At 36.4% G+C, this 23,328-nt stretch overlaps 1 protein-coding gene across 3 annotated transcripts in view; it reads left to right on the top strand.

Moving 5' to 3' along the window:
• The window catches only part of alpha-Cat (catenin alpha), a 610,048-nt gene that overhangs the window by 411,023 nt on the left and 175,697 nt on the right, over positions 1-23,328 (top strand). For all 3 annotated transcript variants that reach the window (XM_090391790.1, XM_090391792.1, XM_090391791.1), the window contains exon 13: positions 11,173-11,324. In XM_090391790.1, coding sequence (XP_090247916.1) covers positions 11,173-11,324 — 152 coding nt within the window. The remainder of the gene's footprint in view (positions 1-11,172; positions 11,325-23,328) is intronic.

Raw genomic sequence — 23,328 nt, forward strand, 5'->3', positions numbered from 1 at the left:
ATTGACCACTTCCCATGTACCATGAACATTTCTAAATTCTTATGTCATGTCATCGTTATATCATGTATATATTCCTTGTTATCAGAAAATTCTGCATGTCTGGCAGTCTCCCAGGTCAAGATTATGTGATCACTTTCCTCAAGGAAAGTCAGCATAGCTAGGTTGGTTAGTGTTAAGTTCTCTGATGTAATGACCAGATCCAGCACTCTCAAACCTTGTGTCTCCTTCATTATTTGCTGCTTGAGGTAATTATCTCTCAGCAGCTCTATAAATTCCATTTTCTTCAAATTACATATTCATCTTATTGACCTTTATCTCATGCCAGATTGATTCAGATGATCTGATGTATTGGGTTGTTGCAAATAAAATGGCCATTGAATGACTGTCAGGTTTCTACTGGTTGCTGAAGAAAGCAAGTGCTGAGGTATATGCAAATTTTTGTCATGTGACAGCATCACACGTGGGTGATGCAATTGTAGTATTTGTTTTGTTCAACAAGCATTATACATTGAATATTATACATTTGTTATATTATACAACGAGCATTATACATTGACCGACATCAAGTCAGTCATGGAACTCAGTCAATTAAAATTGCTATACCTTTACGAGTTCAAATTGGGAAATTCTACAGTGGCTGCAGTAAAAAACATCAATAAAGCATTCGGTGGAGGAACAACTAATGAGAGATCTACTCGCTGTTGGTTTGCAAAATTTCACTCAGGAGATTTGAGGCTACAAAACAAACCCTGTGGCCATCGTCCTTCCTCCATTGATTCTAATCAATTAAAGGATTTAATCGATTCAGATCCACAACAAACTATATGAGAGATCCATATTTCTGAATTTAGGGACACAAAACACACGTGTTGAAAAGATTATTTTACTGATTATTAATAAAATAACTTGACGTTTTGACCCCTGTATTGAGGTCATCATCAGAAGGATACATGTGTATAGGAACCAAGCTACATGCTGTTGCACTCTGTATAGAGTGCAACAGTATGTAGATATAAATTAAATATAAAATTAAATATAAACGTAGATATAAATTAAATCTACGTTGTTAACTAATCATTTTCTTAGCCTGACCTCTAGTGATTTAAAAAAAAAAAACTACAATAAACTCTGCTAAAGTCCTCACGTACTAAGATTCTTCTGGAATTGTACAGTTCATATTGTTATATTGCGATTACCTTCTGGATTTGTACAGTACAGATTGCTATTGAATGTTCAGGGGGAAAAAAATCTTGGAATGGTTAGACCACATATGGGCAACCCGTGGGCCGGATCCCCCCCCCCCCCCTCTACTTCTTTTGATCCAGCCCTAATCTATTTCAGAGAAGTTTGTCTGATTCATGGTGGGAGAAAACATGGTGTGTTCTACTAACTCACATTAAGCTGGCGTCATATGACTTGCACAAAACACACTATGTTTTCTCCAACCAAGGTCTCTTTCTCACTTTGACTAGCGGCGTGTGAACGTGTTATAACGTGTCAGTTCAGTACTTGCGTGGGTGTTGTGCTTTGTTCAGTGCCTGCATTGATGTTATGTTATGTTCAGTGTCTGTGTTGTAGAAGATAGTTTTGTTTGACAGTTCTGAATATCGCTTATAAATTTGGGACAATGCCAGGGGTTATTGCAAAAAAAAAAGAAAAGTAGATGCAGAAAATCGTCAATTTCAAGACAACTGGACAGAGGATTATTATTTTATTCTGAATAAAGGTTTGCCTGTATGTTTGCTGTGCAACGAATCCGTATCCGTCAACAAAGAATACAACTCGAAGAGACACTTTACTTCGAGACATGTGGATCACCCAAAAATTGATGGACAACTACGAAAAGATGAAATACAGAAGTTGAAGGAGAACTTGGATATCCAGCAGCAAATGTTCAACAAGCAAAGAACGCAGCACCACAGCATTATCAAAGCCAGGCTTTGTGGTAAGTGAAAAAATCGCTAAGCATTCTAAGTCATTTGGTGAAGGATAATTTATCAAAGAATGTCTACTGGATGTTGCAAGTATAATATGTCCTGAAAAGAAAAAAGACTTCGAGAATATTCGTTTGTCGAGACGTACTGTTGTCCGACAGATAGAAATTATGGCTGATGATATCAAAAAAAGTTTCAAAGAGAAGATTGCTAGATTGAAAGCATTTTCAATTGCTTTTTTGATGATAGCACCGATGCCTCTGATACAGCACAACTAGCAATATTTATTCGAGGAATTGATGCGGATTTTAACATCGCAGAAGAATTATTGGTGCTTTGGTCGTTAAAAGGAACAACTACCGGTAAAGATATATTTGAAACAGTCAACACAAGTCTTCGAGAGATTTGGACTTAAATGGAGTTCACTATCTGGCACGTGCACTGATGGAGCCCCTGCAATGGTTGGTGCACAGAAGGGATATGTTCATGAAAGAACAATAGAACTACAGATCCACTGGAAAATTTAACAAATTTTCACTGCATTATCCACCAACAAAATCTGTGTGTAAAATCGATTAAATTCACAAATGTTATGGAAGTTGTAGTAGCCAGTATTAACTTTATTGAGTCATGTGCAGTTAATCACCGTCAATTTAAGGAATATTTGGCAGGCCTATTTTCAGATTATGAAGATGTGTCTTATTATTGTGAAGTGAGGTGGTTGAGTAAAGGTAAAGTGTTAAAACGATTTTATGATCTGAGACAAGACATTGCAGATTTTATGGACATAAAAGGAAACACAATTAACCAAGTAAAAGATGATGAGTGGGTGTGTGATTTAGCATTCCTTGTAGATATCACCGGATACCTAAACGAACTGAATCTTAAATTGCAAAAACAAGGACAATTGGTTCATGAACTGCATGGACATGTCAAAGCTTTTTGTAATAAACTAAGATTGTTGGAAAGTCAGATAAGAGCTAAAAATTGTTATAATTTTTCTACTCTAGCAACTCATAAAAATATCCCTTATAATTGTTATGGAGATGAACTGAAGTCACTAATAGAGCAATTTGATACAAGGTTTGCCGACTTCGAAAACAAAGACTCCACATTCGCTATATTTGCTCGTTCGATGGATGCTGATGTAAATAATGTGCCAGAAAACTTACAGATGGAACTTATTGAGCTTCAGGCAGATTTAGTGCTAAAATCACAATTTACCAACATTGCTTTGACGGATTTTTATAAATTTTATTTGGTGGAAGAAAAATATTCAAATTCACGTGCCTTTTCAAGGAAAATCATTTGTCTTTTCGGCAGCACATATATGTGTGAACAGTTTTTTTCGAGGACGAAATGCAATAAATCAAAAATTCGGACAAGAATAATGGACGAAAACCTCGAAAATTCTATGCGATTATCCTTAAGTAATATTAACGTCAATATTGATAGTCTCGTAGTTGAAGTACAAGGCCAATCTTCACATTAAATTGTTATGTCGTTCATTATATTATAAAATTTATGTAGAGCTTTATACCAAAACATTATATTATAAATAAATGAAATATGAAGTAGCAATTTGTTTTAATTCATTTAATATTAATTTATTTTATTTAATAATTTGGTCCGGCCCTTGACTCAAAGACAGAATGATAATTTGGCCCCCAAACTAGGAAAGGTTGCCCATGCCTGGGTTAGACCATCCTTTTTATTCAGATTTGGATCATGTTTGAGCATTTCACATACTTCCTTGAATTTCCGCTCGAACCAGGTTTTGGTGCAGTGTAGGGACTTTTTTTTGTACCTTTCCCATCAATTCTGTGGTATGTTTGGAGTGCGTGGTCAGAAAGGCCAGTTTTTCCAAAATGGAGGTATTTTATGTTCATCTTGTGTTCATATATTGTGTTCATCCTTCCTGATTGGGATGGTAAGCTAAAGATATGTAGTTCCATTTTAATTAATTGACTAGCCTTTTTGAAACGATGTAGAGACAGCAACTTAATATCCAACTGCATTAAACTAAAGAAGAAATTTACATCAGCTAAAGCGCTCCATATCTATGCCAGGCTAGGAAAAGCGTTGTTAAGGGAACAGATCCATGAGGTGAGAAAAAACTTTGCATCTACCCAAGCCAAAGTGTTACAACTAAAATTTGAGCTATCCAGTTACGTTAATCCAGAAATTTGGGATATTTTGGACAAGATCACGGATGACTTGGACTATTACTATTATTAGCACCTATTACTCAAAAACAAAGAACAATTAATAATGAAGTTTCAAGCATTAAAACTGCAGGAAAGCACAAGATAATTATGATGCCATAACGAAAGGAGCAGCCAATCACCCACAAACGCAGTTAGGCGCAACCAACTACCATCGGACCACTGTCTGGTTATCAATCAATCAGGTTACAATCTCACCCAAGGTGAACTCTCGCTGCTGGAGAAAGGTTTAAATTATGCCATTGTGCCGAGGTCAGTAAATAAACTTGATATAATTTATCATATCGAGAGAGGTTTAAGATCCCTCCCTGCCAATTTAGCTGACAAAAATATGGATGGAAACTGCCTGTTTACTAAATTCAACCAAAATATTAAACAGCAACCTAAACAGAGTGGGAAAAACTGGCCCTCAAATCCCTAAAAAAATAATCATGACATTATTATCACAAAAGCAGATAAAGGGAATGCCACTGTTGTTTTAAATCGGACAACCTGCATAGAAAAAACGAACCATTTGGTATTGGACCACAACACCTACCAAATGGTAAATTACAACCCCACGCAACGCAACAAAAAGAAAACAACTGAAGTACTTAAATCAGTTAACACGTGGCCGGAAGAAACAATTAAAAAATTAATACCTCAGTATGCCTGCATGCCCAGAATTTATGGCCTGCCAAAAGTACACAAAAACAGACACACCATTATGTTTAATTGTGGAAGGAATCGACAGCCCGAATTACCACTTAGCCAAAAAAATTAGCGGCCACACTCAAGGAATTGGTTGATCATTCCCCTTCCTACATAAAAAAATACACAGCATTTCATAAACAAAATTAAAAACATTACACTCAACGATCAAGATCTATTAGTCAGCTTTGACATAACTTCCCTTTTCACCAATGTCCCAATCAATGATACTATCTTGCTCTTATAGAACATATTTCCAGACGACATCATGGCCCTCTTTGCCCACGTACTCCGCTCCGGATATTTTGTGTGGCAAAACAATTTTTACCTTCAAAAAGAGGGTACAGCCATGGGCTCACCACTTTCCCCCCAATAGCAGACTTTTATATGGTAGACTTTGAGCAACAAGCTCTAGAATCGGTGTGCCTAAAGCCTAAAATTTGGCTCAGATACGTCAACAATATTTTTGCCATTTGGTCCCATGGCCATGAAGCACTAAATACATTTCTTAACTACCTGAACAAACAACACAAATGCATTCAGTTCACCATTGAAATAGAAAAAAAAACTCTCTTCCGTTCCTAGACACTCTCGTCACACATCTTCCTTCAGGCTGTCTCTCTCCTTCTCAGTCTACTGCAAACCTACACATGCAGGCCAGCACATACACAAAACTTCTTATCACCACCACCCAACACAAAAACTAGGAGTCATAAGCACCCTTAAACACAGAGCTGAAACTATTTGTTCAAATGAACAAGCTCTTAACCATGAATATGAGACCATCAAACATACCTTTATAAAAAATGGATACAGTATAAAAACCATTCACAAGATCCTCCACTACTGAGATACCACTAATAACAAAAAAAGATTTCAAGAATGCTATTACCATACCATATATTAGAGGCATTTCCAAAAAAATAGACATCAGAACCACCTTTACACCCCCCCTCCCCCGAAATTAAGAGATCTATTCAGTTCCTCCAAGAATCCTCTGCCACACCTAGCCCACCCAGGGGTTTACAAAATACAATGCACATGTAACATACCATACATAGGGGAAACAGTGCGAACCATCCCAATCAGGAAGGATGAACACAAACGACACATAAAATACCTCTATTTTGGAAAAACTGGCCTTTCTGACGACGCACTCCAAACATACCACAGAATTGATTGGAAAGGTACCAAGTCCCTACACCGCACCAAAACCTGGTTCGAGTGGAAATTCAAGGAAGCATTTGAGATGCTGAAACATAATCTGAATAAAAACGATGGTCTAACCATTCCATGAATGTGGAGGACCCATCTGCAACCTTCATAGCAACCACGAAGAAAAATCTCAATACAAGAAGACTTGGTGAAATGTTCTTTTTTTTTTTTTCCTGAACATTCAACAGCAACCTGTACTGTACAAATCCAGAAGGTAATCACAATATAACAATATGAACTGTACAATTCCAGAAGAATCTTAGTACATGAGGACTTTAGCAGAGTTTATTGTAGGTTTTTTTTTTTTGTTTTTCTTCATTAGAGGTCAGGCTAAGAAAAAGATTAGTTAACAAAGTAGATTTAATTTACCTGTATAGAGTGCAACAGCATGTAGCTTGGTTCCTATACACATGTATCCTTCTGATGATGACTTCAATACAGGGGTCGAAACGTCAAGTTACTATTTTATTAATAATCAGTAAAATAATCTTTTCAACACGTGTGTTTTGTGTTCCTAAATTCAGAAATATGAATGCTGATCACCGTGTAACCTTAAAAGAAAGAGTGTACGCGAGATCGCCCAGACACTGCATGTACACCTCAACTCTTTCATGGCACTTGGCAATAATAGGAAAAGTGAGGAAGCCCGACAAGTGGGTGCCTAATGAGCTCACCGATGAAAACAAGGCACGCCGTTTGGAAGTGTGCTCTTCTCTCTTAAGAAGTAAACAAAATAGGTTCCTGCTGCGAATTGTGACTGTGGATGAGAAGTGGATATTCTGCGACAGTTGTACACGTTCGTCGCAGTGGTTGGGAGTGAAAGACGCTCTAGGAAGGACCCCAAAGGCACCTCTGCATAAAATGAAGATGTTGTTTACTGTATGGTAGTCTTCTGCTGGTATTATTCGCTACTCATTCCTTCCACGAGGTGAAATGATAAATGCAGCTCGATAATGTACAGATATGCGGCATATGCATGACAAATTATGCCTTAAGCAACCAGCACTTGTGAATAGACATGGAGTCCTATTGCTTCAGGATAATGCCCGACCACATACAGCAGTGTCAACCATACAGCAAATCAACAATTTGGGATACGAAAGTGTGCCTCATCCTCCATACTCGCCTGACAATTTCCCGACAGATTACCATTTTTTTCTGGCACTTGAGCCTTTTTTGTCCAAGAAATGCTTTGCCAATGACACTTCAATTTATCGGGCAGTGGAGGACTTCATCACTTCTAGAGACACTGATTTTTACAAATGTGATATAAATGACCTTGCCACACGTTGGCAACAATGCATTGATGCTGCTGGAGTTACTTTGATTAAACAGGTATTCTTCTTATTATTATTCTCTTCTTTTTCAATCGTCCTTAAAATCAGCCGTTTCATTTGCAACAACCCAATAGTTGCACTCTTTTTGGATGCAATTCCCCTGCTGTAATTAGTGCAACCCCTCCCCATTCTGTTTTTTTTCTGTCCTCTCTGGAAATATCCTTTGCACTTTGTTCCTATGACTATATCATCCTCAATTAACCAATTGGTTGTGCCAACCAATTCCAGAAACTTGTTACTCTTATTTTGAATACTCCTGGCATTAGTATATATAAACTGCAATACCTCCTTCATTCAGCAACCTCCCTTACACTTTGTATTTCTTATTCCAAATAAGAACCTGGGGTATTACATTTAGCATCACATGATTACTTTTCTACCTACTAACCACTATGTTGCCTGGATCCACGTTCACCTGCAAACCCCCCCCCCCAAAAAAAAAAAAAACTAGTTCTCTGACACTGCACTCTCGAACTCACACTGAACAACACTTTCTCAAGACCCCAGATTCATTCAAATGTAAGCCATCCATCTTATATAATTTTTTTTATTCCATCAAACTCATGCTTTGCAGATTGTACAGGCAGCATGCCTGTACAATCTGCATACCTCATTCGTATTCATATCTTTCCCTCTCAGCTCACCTCTATCATACCATGGAAACAGACTCACAATTTTTACTTTCTCACTCTTCTGTTTCACATGTACTATCAGCTCCTTCATAATTTCTTGCATACCACACTTGTCATCTGCTAAATCATGCGTACCAGCCAAAATAAACATCTCTTTCACCTAACTTCTGCATCCTTTTAGCATCAAAAACATCCTTAATCTTTGTCACCAGGAAAACACGATTTCATCATAATCTCCTCTTATCAGTGAATCACCATAATCCATTTGATCACCATTTGATCCTTATTCTCATGCTTTTGCTCTGTTATGCTCTGCTTTCTCACCTTCTTTTCCTTCTATGTCATACCATCTGCCTCCCTTATTTCTCACCACTCAATCTCACATTTTGTTATATGGAGAACTCTACGTAAGTGTGCTAGCTTTTCATTATCATCTGGTCATTTTCTTCTTTTTCCACTATTTCATTCTTAATCACTCATACTGCTTGTAACATCAACCTTGCAAGTTGCATTTTCATGCATTTCTGCTTCCATTCATTGTTATCATTCTTCTTAGTTTCATCAGACTTCTGCATATTGGCTTGTGAAACACTTAGGACAAACATGCTCTACAGTTTTATTCTCCTTTCATAAATCTTTTGTTTTAAAGAGTGCATATATTTCCCATACGCTGCAGTGAACAAAATCATGATGTTGAAATTGCCTGCCATTGTTTTGCATTGTATGTCATGGAAGTGACGTACAATACAGCATACAATAAAACAAAAATAAAACATTGTAAACACAAAATTAAGCATTCACCCCAAACATTAATTATTTTTTTAAATAACGAAACATGTGGTGAGATCATAATTAAAAGAACACATGTATTAACCACAGTGAAAATTATTTAATGTAAATATTTCATCCTAAGTATCTTAGGACATCATCAGTACAGTAGTTTAAACAATAATAGGAATAACATACAGTTAGGGCACATGATTACAATAGAATCTCATTAAACGTGCGTAACGTGTTACAGAAGTTTAAAAAAAAAAAAAAAAACTAATAATAATTATTTTACACAATTTTGTATGACAATTTCCCATACTTTAGGAATAGTAAGAACGTCATTGCGGTTTAAATTTGGTCTGTGTTGTAGGGCTTCAGAACTTTCTTTATATAAACGTTCATGTTTATATAAAGATTTATGTAAAAGTTTAGACTTTTCCCAATGGATCCTATGGCTTGGATTTTCAATTCCGTGTTGAGAGAGGCCAGATTTTTGCGGTTTATATAAAGATCTTTTACATAGATCTTTATATAAACATGAACTTTTATATAAAGAAAGTTCTGAAGCCCTACTACACAGACCAAATTTAAACCGCAACGACATTCTTACTATTCCTAAAGTATGGGAAATTGTCATACAAAATTGTGTAAAATAATTATTATTAGGTTTCTTTTTTTACTTCTGTAACACGTTACGCACGTTTAATGAGATTCCATTGTAATCATGCGCCCTAACTGTATGTTATTCCTATTATTGTTTAAATTTCTGTACTGATGATGTCCTAGGATACTTAGGATGAAATATTTACATTAAAGTATTTTCACTGTGGTTAATACCTGTGTTCTTTTAACTTATTAATTATAATGATGCAAAAAGAATGAATTGGTGCTAAATACGTTCAAAGAGAATTTATCTTTTGGTAAAGAAAATCACTACATATTGCACAAGTGCATGGTCCACACTATGCATGACATAGTGTGGACCATGACCATCTCTGAAGGTTTATTGCATACACTGTTATTACCTAAAGAGTGAGGTAATGGAGACTTCAACAACAACATCATTTCCAACTGGCTCTCCGTCTCTAACTTCACAGACTAAGCTGGAAGAGAAAATGAATTGTTTGCTATCACTAATGATCACCTACAAGAATTCTAGACAATCCTCGTCATTCTCCAAACACCGTGAATCCTTTGTTAACCATCTGCCATTTCAAACACTTCATAGACATTACTTCTCCTCTTGGAAGTTCTGACTAAAACCGTGTATGTGTTACTTTTTTTTTTCACAGGATATCCTTCTCCTAGGCATTCTCAGCTACTTATCCTATGGCACTACAATTACCAGTTGGGATGACTTCAGGATTTCTATACCTCTTTTCCATGGTCTTAGTATTATTTATGCTCTCCTGATCCACTTGATCTGATCTAATAACTGAAATTATTCTTTCTGGGATGAGTGCCCAATGTCTTTATTCCCAGTTCTACTCAAAACCTTGATAAAACCTTTTAACAAAACTTCTGCTCCCCTGTCTCCCCCCCCCCTCCCCCCCATCCAAATGGAACAATGGCAACATCTCTTAAAAAAAAACAGACCTCTTTGCATCAGTCCACTTCCAACTCTAGTTTAGTAGTTTAGATGACTAAGGCAAATCTTTCCTCACTATTCCACAAATACACACAGTATGATATGCCTTTTTTTTGTATTTCACCAGATGGACACCAGGAAAGCCCTCAGTAGCCTTGATTGATATCACTAAGTCCTCTGGCCCAGATGGTTATGATATAGAACTAATACCTTCCTGTATCACCTTTGTAAGCTGTCCCACTCATCTGGCATCTATCCAACAGCATGGAAGCAAGATTTTCTTCAGCCTTTTTCCTAAAAATGGAGATAAAAGTCAGTCATCAAACATTGCCTTCTTTCATTACTCTCAAAAGTGATAGAGAGGGTCATCAACACCCAACTTCTTCACCACCTAGAAGCCCATAGGTTAGTTGATGATAACTAGTATGAATTCTGCCATTCTCATTGTGCAGATGATCTCCTGTCAAACTTTGTCCAGCTTTAGACAAATGGAAAGCTATGGAGAAACTAATGTGGTAGCTCTTAACATTTCAAAACTATTCATCAATCAACATAATCAGCAATAAATTATGTAATAAATGTGTCTAACATAGCTCCTCCATCTATTACATAATTTATTGCTGATTATGTTGATTTTCCAAGAAAGTATGTCCATGAATATTCTTTTGTAGTGAATATCAAAATGCTTTATCTGTTTTTTTTAATTATCTTATAGAGCGAGTTCATGAATTTCATTATTGTGTTATTGTTTCTTAATGTTACTTATTCCTTTATTAATAGTGATGCCAAATTTTGCTCAAAGAGTTGAAATGGCAGTTGAAGCTTTGAGTTCTAGCCCTTCAAAAGAAGTTGATGAAAATGAATTCATTGATGCTTCAAGGTTAGTTTATGATGGGGTACGAGATATTAGAAGAGCTGTCTTAATGAACAGAGTAAGTCTTTATTTATTTTCTAAATTATATTGATGCTGTAAAATCTTGTATAGACAGAAAATTTTAATTAAATTCTTTCTATACTGATTTTACTTAGGAATATAAATTAGATTGATTTGCCTGCAATTTTTGTAAATATTTAACTATTGAATTAACATACAACAACAAAGAACAACGAAAATTATGTATAAATGAATTGTAATATTAGATTGTTTAGGACAAAGATCAAAGAAAAATGGGTAAAAAAAATTATAATAATAGAATGTTTAAGACAAAGAAATATCCCAGACGGATTAAAATAAGACCCAAGGCTATCACATTTACGAAGGTCAAAAACGTATGGGGTTTCCCACCCTAATGCACTGACGAAAAAAGGTGGTGGGTGCAGACCCAAGGGAACAAAAGAGCAGCAAAATTGAAGGTCATTGGAGCAGCTTAAAAAGGGGAGAAATCGAGGGCAAAGAGAAGAGATCATCACAGAGCAGGTCACTCAGTTTTTTTGAAGTTGACTCGATATAACAGGAATTCATCGGGGAAGGTTGGTGGTATGTAGCCAGAGGACTGCTAAAAGAGGAGAGGCCATTATCGATGGTAGTCGCTGGATAAGCAAGTTTTGGTCCAGTCTTCTTTACCGGCTCTCGGTTCGTATATGTCCCGTCGATTCTAGGCCAAGGGACTGGTTCCTGCCAACAGAGACCCGAAGATTTAAGTGGGTCATTTAAGCAGTGAACGAAATGAATTCCCGACTTCCATCCGCCAAGGTGCCTGCTGATTGCCGCCAGTAGAAGTGCCCCGTGGATGCCGATAAAAGGTTCCCATAAATGAAAAGAAATATCGGAATGAAATAGTTGGTAACGATCTCAAGGATCTACTGATATGGACTAGATGATTTAAAAACCAAGTAAGGTCTTCTATATGTGATTAACTTAGGCAAGAATTGTAATAGAGATTGCTCTATTGCATTTGTCTGTTAGTATTAATTCAGAACTGAAGGCTATTAGCTAAATATTGAGAATTTGCCTGCTTAGTTGTGAGATAAGATAGCATGTATAATTACCTAATGTTTAAACTTGCCTATTGTATAGCATTGTAGGTCATTACTAATATATGAATAAAGTGTAGGCACAATTATTACCATAGTCTGCATACATAGTGGAAGATTGTTGACCTTGGTAGATTAGTTTAAGCTCCTAGCTAAAGTTAACGAGAAGTACAGAGACAAAAATATTTTGTGTGCTTAGTATTAAACTTTACTTTAACTTGATTAGTATGAATAAACTGTTTTCTTTGTAAAATAATTTGCCTAATTCCTGCATACCAATGCACTGCTCATAAAAATTGAACCTACATGTCTTAAGGGGATAATTTGCCATGACTATAGAATAGAGTTTTACGTTGCTTGATACAGTGTTGAGAGTTAGAAGTATTTCCGTGCTAAGTGAAGTGTTTTTTTTTTTGTGGAAGGATATTTTAATCTTGTCTGCAATTTCTGATGGTGCAGTTGAAATAAAAATAAATTTTCAGAAATCAATATTGAAGAAATATGCTTGCTCTCATAACAAAGGAATTCGGCTCTAGCCTGAGGCTATTTCCTAAGTTATAAAATTACGCGCATGTGAATAATATAAATACAATCTTGAGAAAGGGGGGTGGGATTAAAGTTGAATGAAAGGATTAAATATCATCATCATCATCAAATTCCTGCCATGTACCCTCAAGGGGTGTACAGGATATGATAGTACTACATGAAAAAAATTACATCATTAACTTCCTATCTACAATTTTCCTCCAAATCAGTCTGTTACTTGTCAAGACTCCAACATTATCAGATCTTATATTTCTATCGTCTAACGCACTTTGTACCGTATCAATCCACCTATATCTTGGTCTTCCTCTGGGTCGTTTTCCTGCCAACCTGGCAGAGAACACTTGTTTTGCTAATCTTTCCTCTCCCATTCTATTTAAGTGACCATACCACCTGAGATAAGCTCTGCTAACGCATTCCTGGATGCTGACAATGTCAAGTTCTTTCCTAATATCCTCATTTTTAATATGATATTGCCATTGATGCCATCTGTTCACGCCTCTAATCTTTCTCAGGACTCTCATATCTGCGGTCTCTAGTCTTTGGTCAAGTGTTTTACTTCTGACCCAGCTCTCAGATCCATAAGTTAAAACTGGTTTGAACACTGTCTAGTATACAGCTAATTTAGTGTTCCGACTAATTTCTCTCTTATTCCATATGAATTTATTCAATTGACTTCCTACCATACCAGCTTTGCTGATTCTGTTGTCTATTTCTATATTTAATTTTCCATCTTCAGTAAAAATCGTGCCTAAGTAGCTGAAATGTTTCACTTGTTCCACAGGTTCTCCGTTCACAACACAGTTGACATTTTCAATGATTCTACCTATTTTCATTGTCTTTGTCTTTTTATTCAGGGGGTGCTTAAGGGTCAAAGCTGTATAACTGAGAGGAGACCTCCACATAGCCTTTAAAGGAATGCGGAGAACCGACCAGGGCTTCTCACCTAATGTCCAGTCCCCACCTTTTCGTGGTGCACCCTGTTGGGTATCTACTTTGATACTGAACGAACGAGGATGGGCTGGCAATTTGGGATTTAGCCGACCAAATTGTATTCTTATTGGTTAAACCAAAATAAAAAATGATGGTACAACATGGCAAAATTTCATGCCGACTGGGGCGTCGCCCGGTTAAACAAGGCCCCCGTTGTTTTCGCCAGGGAAGCAGGGCAAACAGCGAAAAGTCAGCTACTGGAAGAAATCTGAAAACAAACCCCAACTCAACATCACCAAAGTTAAAGATCAGTACTATCAACGTAAGAAGCCTGAATGGCAAAGAAATGGAGCTAGCTGAGGAATTAGATAAGTACCAGATCGACATAATAGGGGTGACCGAAACAAAAAAAAAAGACTAAAACTGGTGAGATCTTTCTGACCAATAAATGCAAAATGTTATATTCAGGCAATGACAATCAAGGAAAAGAAGGAGTAGCCATAGTATTCAACACAAAATATGAGGCTAATCTTCTTGAATGGCAGTGAGTCTCAAGTAGAGTAATGTGGGCAAATATGAGAATGGGGAACTGGACAATGAGACTTATTTGTGCCTATGGTCCCACAGAAGGTTCTACTAAGGTAGAAGTGGAGGAATTTTTTGACACTTTAGAAAAAGCAACTGACACAATGACAAAGGAAAAGTTGGTCCTTGTTGGGGATCTAAATAGCAGAGTAGGAAATGATTGTGAGACATATAAAAATATTTTGGGAAAATTTGGTGAAAAGAGCAAAGCTAATAATAATGGCAAATATCTGTTGGATTTCTGCTCAGGACATGGACTGGTTATTACTAACACCATGTTCCAACATAAAAATGTGCACAAATTCACATGGAGAGAAGAGGCTAGGAATAAGAAAAGTCTCATTGACTATGTTATTGTTGATATTAATATTTTCTCCCTGGTGCAGGACACCAGAGTGTACAGAGGATTTGAAATTGGAAGCGATCACTATTTAGTCTTGAGCAGGATAAAATTGAATTTCATATTGAAAAGAGTAACACGTAAGAAAGTTTTAGAGCGAATAAAAGTTGAGCAGCTCTCAGATGTGAACTGTAGACTAAAATACAGAAAGATTATTGAAAAGAAAATGAAAGAGTTTGAGAACAGGAATCAAACCTTGGAGATTCAGTGGCAAACTCTGAAGAATACATTGATTGATTCTGCCAGAGAGGCATGTGGTGAGGTTGTGTGCAAGGATAAAAAAAATCGGAACTCCCTGGTGGACACAGGAAGAGGCAGTGAAGGAAAAGAAGAAAGCATATCAAAAGTTCCTGGCAAATAAGTCAGCTTTTACTCTTACAGAATACAGAGACAAATGTAAGAAAGCTAAACAGTGTGTAAAACTAGCTAAACAAAAGTCATGGGAGGACTTTGGCAAGAATATAGAAAATAAATATCAAGAAGGTGGCAAAATATTCTGGAGGTTGTTGAAGAAGCTTAGGAATGGAGAAAAGAGTGCTGTAAAAGAAATTAGAGATGATAAAGGTGACATGAAAACTGGAGAAAAAGATATCCTTGAAGTATGGAGTAATTACTTTGAAAAACTGCTAAATGAAACAAGCAGTGATGACAGCACAGTGATAAAAAAACACTGACCAGGCATGCAGTCAGGAATACATATCCATACTTGAAGTAGAAAAAGCCATCAACGGCTTGAAATGTGGAAAGGCAGCAGGAGTAGATGATATTCGACCAGAAATGCTGAAGTATGGTGGTATAAGAGTCTTACAGTGGCTGCACGGCATAGTTCAGAAAGCCTGGACAGAGGGACGAATTCCCGATGACTGGAGTAGAGCTCTCATAGTACCCATATATAAAAAGGGAAATAAAACTGAATGTGAGAATTACAGAGATATTTCCTTACTGAGTGTTCCTGGCAAGATCTATGCAATTATACTTGAGAAACAGCTGAGAAGAATTGTGGAAGAAAAGCTTGGTGAAGAACAAGCTGGATTCAGGTCAAATAGAGGCTATCAGGATCAGATCTTCACTTTACGACAAATAGTCGAGAAAGCATGGGAATATAACAGAGATCTGTATTTAAGTTTTGTCGATTTGGAAAAGGCATATGACAAGGTGCCAAGAGAGAAGCTATTCAATACGCTACAGTTATATGGTGTCAATGGGGCATTGTATCAAGCAATACTTAGTCTTTATTTGAGTTGTAAGTCAGCAGTTAGAATTGAAGGAAGTACAGGAAGATGGTATAATGTTAAATCTGGTGTGAGACAAGGATGTACATTATCCCCTCAGTTATTCGTTATCTATATGGATCACATTATGAAGGAAAGTGGTATTAAACATGATATCAAAATTTGTAGATGTTAATGTCAGCTCTTTGCTTTATGCGGATGATGTTATACTTCTAAATAAATCCGCTACAAGTCTGCAAGATTCTCTGACTAAATTGAATAACTGTTGTAATAGATATGGTATGAAGGTCAGCAATAAAAAGACAAAGACAATGAAAATAGGCAGAATCATTGAAAATGTCAACTGTGTTGTGAATGGAGAACCTGTGGAACAAGTAAAACATTTCAGTTACTTAGGCACGATTTTTATTGAAGATGGTAAATTAAATATAGAAATAGACAACAGAATCAGCAAAGCTGGTATGGTAGGAAGTCAATTGAATAAATTCATATGGAATAAGAGAGAAATTAGTCGGAACACTAAATTAGCTGTATACAAGACAGTGTTCAAACCAGTTTTAACTTATGGATCTGAGAGCTGGGTCAGAAGTAAAACCCTTGACCAAAGACTGGAGACCGCAGGTATGAGAGTCCTGAGAAAGATTAGAGGCGTGAAGAGATGGCATCAATGGCAATATCATATTAAAAATGAGGATATTAGAAAAGAACTTGACATTGTCAGCATCCAGGAATGCGTTAGCAGAGCTAATCTCAGGTGGTATGGTCACTTAAATAGAATGGGAGAGGAAAGATTAGCAAAACAAGTGTTCTCTGCCAGGTTGGCAGGAAAACAACCCAGAGGAAGACCAAGATATAGGTGGATTGATACGGTACAAAGTGCATTAGACGGTAGAAATATAAGATCTGATAATGTTGGAGTCTTGACAAGTAACAGACTGATTTGGAGGAAAATTGTAAATATTAAGTTAGTAATGATGTAAATTTTTCATGTAGTTCTGTCATATCCTGTACACCCCTTGAGGTTACATGGCAGGAATTTGATGATGATGATGATGATTGTCTTTTTATTGCTGACCTTCATACCATATCTATTACAACAGCTATTCAGTTTAGTCAGAGAATCTTGCAGACTTGTAGTGGATTTATTTAGAAGTATAACATCATCTGCATAAAGCAAAGAGCTGACATTAACATTTTAAATTTTGATATCATGTTTAATACCACTTTCCTTCATAATGTGATCCATATAGATAATGAATAACTGAGGGGATAATGTACATCCTTGTCTCACACCAGATTTAACATTATACCATCTTCCTGTACTTCCTTCAATTCTAACTGCTGACTTACAACTCAAATAAAGACTAAGTATTGCTTGATATAATGCCCCATTGACACCATATAACTGTAGCGTATTGAATAGCTTCTCTCTTGGCACCTTGTCATATGCCTTTTCCAAATCGACAAAACTTAAATACAGATCTCTGTTATATTCTCATGCTTTCTCGACTATTTGTCGTAAAGTGAAGATCTGATCCTGATAGCCTCTATTTGACCTGAATCCAGCTTGTTCTTCGCCAAGTTTTTCTTCCACAATTCTTCTCAGCTGTTTCTCAAGTATAATTGCATAGATCTTGCCAGGAACACTCAGTAGGGAAATATCTCTGTAATTCTCACATTCAGTTTTATTTCCCTTTTTATATATGGGTACTATGAGAGCTCTACTCCAGTCATCGGGAATTCGTCCCTCTGTCCAGGCTTTCTGAACTATGCCGTGCAGCCACTGTAAGACTCTTATACCACCATACTTCAGCATTTCTGGTTGCATATCATCTACTCCTGCAGCCTTTCCACATTTCCAGCCTTTGATGGCTTTTTCTACTTCAAGTATGGATATGTATTTCTGACTGCATGCTTGATCAGTGTTTTTTTACCACTGTGCTGTCATCACTGCTTGTTTCATTAAGCACTTTTTCAAAGTAATTACTACATACTTCAAGGATATCTTTTTCTCCCTTTTTCATGTCACCTTTATCATCTCTAATTTCTTTTACAGCACTCTTTCCTCCATTCCTGAGCTTCTTCAACAACCTCCAGAATATTTTGCCACCTTCTTGATATTTATTTTCTATATTCTTGCCAAAGTCCTCCCATGACTTTTGTTTAGCTAGCTGTTAAAGATTAAATATAAGTGACTAAATCAAGCAACGGATTAGAACACTCGGAGTTAAGACTGTATAATAAGTAGAGTATTTAAGTTAAAGTATAGTATAATTTTGAAACAAGAACAAGTACAATAAATAAGAAAATAAATTTTAAATAAATAATCTATTTTTACAATGCAAAAGGTTAGGTAGCCTAAGAGTATGCCTGCCACACGCAAACACACCCACACATTCTATAAATTAAAGATACCAAGAAATTATATACTTGGTTTAATCCTTTATCCAAGTGTAAGCAAACAAGTTTGTGCCAGAACTATTTTCGGGACTGGGGCAACTCGTATACAGAAGCTTGTGACTTCACATCACTTGCCTTAGTATCCCATAATGGAAATCACATATCCTTACTGGTATGTATAATGCTGTGCATTATGGGAAGGGTCACTACCCAGATCGGTTTCAACCTTTATTGAGGTCTCATCAGTGGGAGCCAGACCCAGAGGTAATACCAAAGTTGAAGTAATGCAGAAGTCATATTTTCATATATACGAGCTGCCAAAAGGTTTCGCACATTATTACTAAAATACTCTAGATTAGAGATAGGTGTGACACCCTTGGCAACTCGTGTATGAAAAGAAGACTTCTGCATTACTTCAAATTTGGTATCATCTCTGGTCTGGCTCCCACTGATGACATCTGAACAAAGATCGAATCTGGTCGGAGTAGTGACCCTTCCCATAATACATAGCATTATTCATACCCAAAAGGATATGTTTTTTGCATTATGGGATACTAAGGCAAGTGATGTGAAGTCATAAGCTTCTAGTTTTCTGCACAATGTCTTCACAGGAATCATGTTCACCCACATGGATACCTATATGGAAAATTGCCCAGGCTGACTGGAACACTTTCTCTCATCTTGCAAAATTTAATGCTGATGCCATCAGTCAAACACCTATCAATGAAGCAGTAAAATATCTAACAGAATGCATTGTCCAGGCAGCAACAGCCTCCATCCCAAAAACATCATCTCGGTTTCCAATCTATCCAAAGCCTTGGTGGAACTCAGGATGTCAGACAGCCAAAAAAAGATCAACACAGAGCTTGGGGCATATTTCATAGATACCCCACCACATCAATTGCCGGCAAAGGTTGGTCGATTGGTAGAGCCTCTGCTACTAATGGCTCAGTTAAGTAAGTTTGAGCATGGTTAGTAGTTGAAAGGGGGCCAATCGTTTGATGCTGTTGGCACACTCTCCCTCGATGAGTCTTTGGACTCCCTGGAGGTGTCAAATAATAATAATAATAATAATAATCAAACTTATTAGCTTTCAAGCATGCTCAAGCCAAAGCACGTTATGTAAGATGTCAAAGTCAAAAACAATCATGGATCCAATTTACTAGATCAATTAATCAAATGACCAGTACAAAAATTGTATGGGATAACATCCAGAAAATGAAAGGCAGATATAGAACACAGTGTTTGTCTACCTTAGACCATAATGGAAGTGTTATTGCTGATCCCAAAGCTATTGCAGATGCTTTGGGAGAAACCTTTGCTAGAATCTCTGCAACAGCTTCATATTCTCCTGAATTTTTAATACTGAAAGAGCAGCAAAAGAAACAAAGGCTTAATTTTTCTACCAACATTCTTCAGCCATATAATCAGCGATTTGTTAAGGAAAAACTAAAAAGAGCTCTCCTACAATCTCACCCTAGTGCAGCAGGACCTGATGACATCCATTATGAAATGATAAAACATCTACCATCATCCTCTATGGATCTTTTTCTCTTATTATAAAATAGAATACTTGCAGAGGAAGAGTTTCCAAATCTTGGCATAAGTCAATTGTCATTGCTATCCCAAAACCAGGAAAAGATCCAACACAAGCAAATAATTATTGACCCATTGTTCTGACCAGCTATCGACCCATTGTCTTTGTAAGATATTAGAGAAAATGCTTAATGCCAGACTTCTCTGTTATTTAGAAAGCAACAGTCTTCTCTCCAGTAATACACAATGTGGTTTCCGTAGACATCGATCAACTTTAGACCATTTGGTTCGTTTAGAAACTTGTATAAGAGATGCATTTCTGAAGCAAGAACATCTTGTCTCATTTTTTTTTTTACATGGAAAAAGCTTATGACACAGCCTGGAGATATGGCATATTAAAAGATCTCTATAACCTCGATCTCAAAGGACACTTCCTATATTTATTAAAAACTTTGTCCAGGCAAACTTTCCAAGTCAGAGTGGGAAATACGCTACCTCGACCATATCATCAAGAACAGGGTGTTCCCCAAGGCTCTATCTTAAATGTGACCCTTTTTGCTATTAAAATTAACTCAATCATTGAACAGCTTCAACAACAAGAACAACAGAAAAATCAAAAACTATGGCCTTTAAAGGACAAGATCCAGCAAGAAACTAAAATAGTAATAGATAACAAGATCTTAGAGCAGGTGAATTCATTTAACTACCTAGGATGTATGATCACATATGAAAATGAAAAAGATATAAATGTAAAAATTGCAAAATATTTAAAAATAACAGGTGTAATTAATTCTATATTTAAACCACACCTAGTTCAAAAACAAGCCAGACTAAAAGTATACAATACGTTAGCCCTACGAGTCTTAATGTGTGGAAGCGAGGTCTGGACAGTAAAACAAAAAGACAAACAAAGATTAATAACAGCAGAAATTAAGTTTATGAGAAAATCTGCAAAGTATACCCTATTTGATCACAAAAGAAATGAAGAAATTATGAAAGAATTAAACCAAGAACCAGTAATAAAAAAAATAAAAAATAAATTTAAAAATATAAACATAAATGGATGGAACATGTTCAAAGAATGAAAACAGAAAGATTACCAAAACTAGCCTTAAAGTATAAGCCATTAGGAAAAAGAAAACCAGGAGACGTCCTCTTAAACGATTCAACAATGACTTTTAAGGCCGATGACTAGGCCTAAATCCTTGATACGTATGATGATGATTGAACAGCTTCCTCCCACTCTAAACAATGCTCTATGTGTTGATGACTTCACAATTTACTGTCACTCACGTAACATGAGAGTAATTGAAAGACAACTTCAGCAAGCAATTGATCGTGTCTCTCTGTGGGCTCTTAATAATGGATTTAGGTTTTCAACAGAAAAAAGTGTCTGCATACACGTCTGTCAAAAATGCACTCATCACCCAGATCCTGAACTAAAATCCAGTAGCTACAGAAACCAAGTTCTTGCAACTCATCTTTGACAGAAAACTTACATTTCTAGCACACATTCGTCAACTAAGAGAAAAGTGCAAAAGAACTTTGAACCTCCTTCGCACTCTATCCTCTACTGAGTGGGGTGCTGATCGAGCTTTACTGCTCCATCTTTATCATGCACTTATGCCTTCAAAGCTGGATTATGGGTCCCAAGTCTATGGTTCTGCAAGACAGAGTAACCTATGATGGTTGGATTCCATCCATCATCAGGGTATACGGATAGCTACCGGTGCCTTTCGCACATCACCCACTCAAAGTCTCTATGTTGAAGCAAATGAACCGGCTCTATCACTTCGACAGAAACAGTTATCTCTTAATTACGCCCTAAAATAAAATCTCTCCCAGATCACCCTACATGGAATAGTATCTTCTCTATGCATTGGGAAGCTTAATATCACACACATCAAACTGTTGTACATCCTTTTGGTATGCATGTTAAAGAAACTATGCACGCTGTTAGTATAAATGTTGACAACATTAGCTGCACTAAACATAACAGCATTCATCCATGGGGTTTGCACACCATCCTGCAACCTCTCACTTTGTCAGCTACAGAAATCTTATACTCCATCATCCATTTACCTGCAATTGTTTAATGCACACAAAGCAGCAAAAGCTGATTTCTTACCCATCTATACCGATGGTTCAAGAACTAATACCTCTGTTGGCTGTGCTGCTGTGTTTCCTAACATTATTATCTCAAATCAGATCCCACCAGACTGCAGTAATTATACAGCAGAGTTACATGCCATTCATCTTGTACTTGTGCATATAAAAGAAAACTATTACCAAAAGTGTATAATTTATACAGACTCATTGAGCTCTTTACAGGCTATCTTCTCTCGTATGTATAATCCACATCCAGTACCTGTTTCATAAAATGGAAATCCTTAATTTTGATGTTCAAATTCGATGTTCAAAGGAAATGAGGCTGCAGATGCAGCTGCTAAATCAGCTCATACCTTCTCCACATACTGTTTGACAGTTCCATATACAGACAGCTTATAAAATCAGAGCTAATTGCTCAGTGGGAGTCAACATGGCAAGAAGCATTAACAAACAAATTATATAACATTAAACCTGAAATTAAATACTGTAATTCTAGTCAACCAAGAGTAGAGAAGGGAGGAGGTTGTTCTTGCTAGGTTCTGCATAAGTCACAGTTACCTTACACATTCTCATTTACTGAGAGCTGATGACCCTCTCCATATGTGAAAAATGCAACACACATCTCACTATCATATTCTGGTAGATTGTCAATAATTTACACGAGAGAGGAATGAAATATTCACCTATCTAACCAAGCCATATACACTTAAGGAAATGCTAGCAGACTCAGGCAAATTGCATGATGTTTTTAATTTTTTAGAAAGAATTAATTTGTACAAACACATTTGACTATAAATTTGTTTATATGTAAATACTGTTTTGCTTAACTTAACTTTTATACATAAATATTATTCATTAGGTTAAATCTGACTAATTATGTGTTACCATAGGCCTTGATCTTGTACATCTGTGTCATCCTGCTGTAATTTTGTTAATATGTAAATACCATAATGCTAAACTTATTTATGCATATATGCTGTATAATAATTCCTTTCTGACTCTTTAAGTATTAGTATAATAATGTTTGTTGTAATCTTACTATATGTAGATACTGCTTTCCTTGACTTGTTCTGCATATACACATGTTAACCTATACTGTTATCTATTTATGTACTACTGAAACTTCTGCAGCAATTTTGTTCGTATGTAGATACTGCATTGCTTAACATAAATTTTGTGTATGCATCTTATTTACTACTTTATTTTTTGAATAATCATGTAGTG

This window comes from Typopeltis vanoorti, chromosome 4 (genome assembly GCF_054136105.1).
Source record: "Typopeltis vanoorti isolate ZY-2024b chromosome 4, IOZ_Tvanoo_1.0, whole genome shotgun sequence".
In the NCBI taxonomy this organism is placed as follows: domain Eukaryota; kingdom Metazoa; phylum Arthropoda; class Arachnida; order Uropygi; family Thelyphonidae; genus Typopeltis; species Typopeltis vanoorti.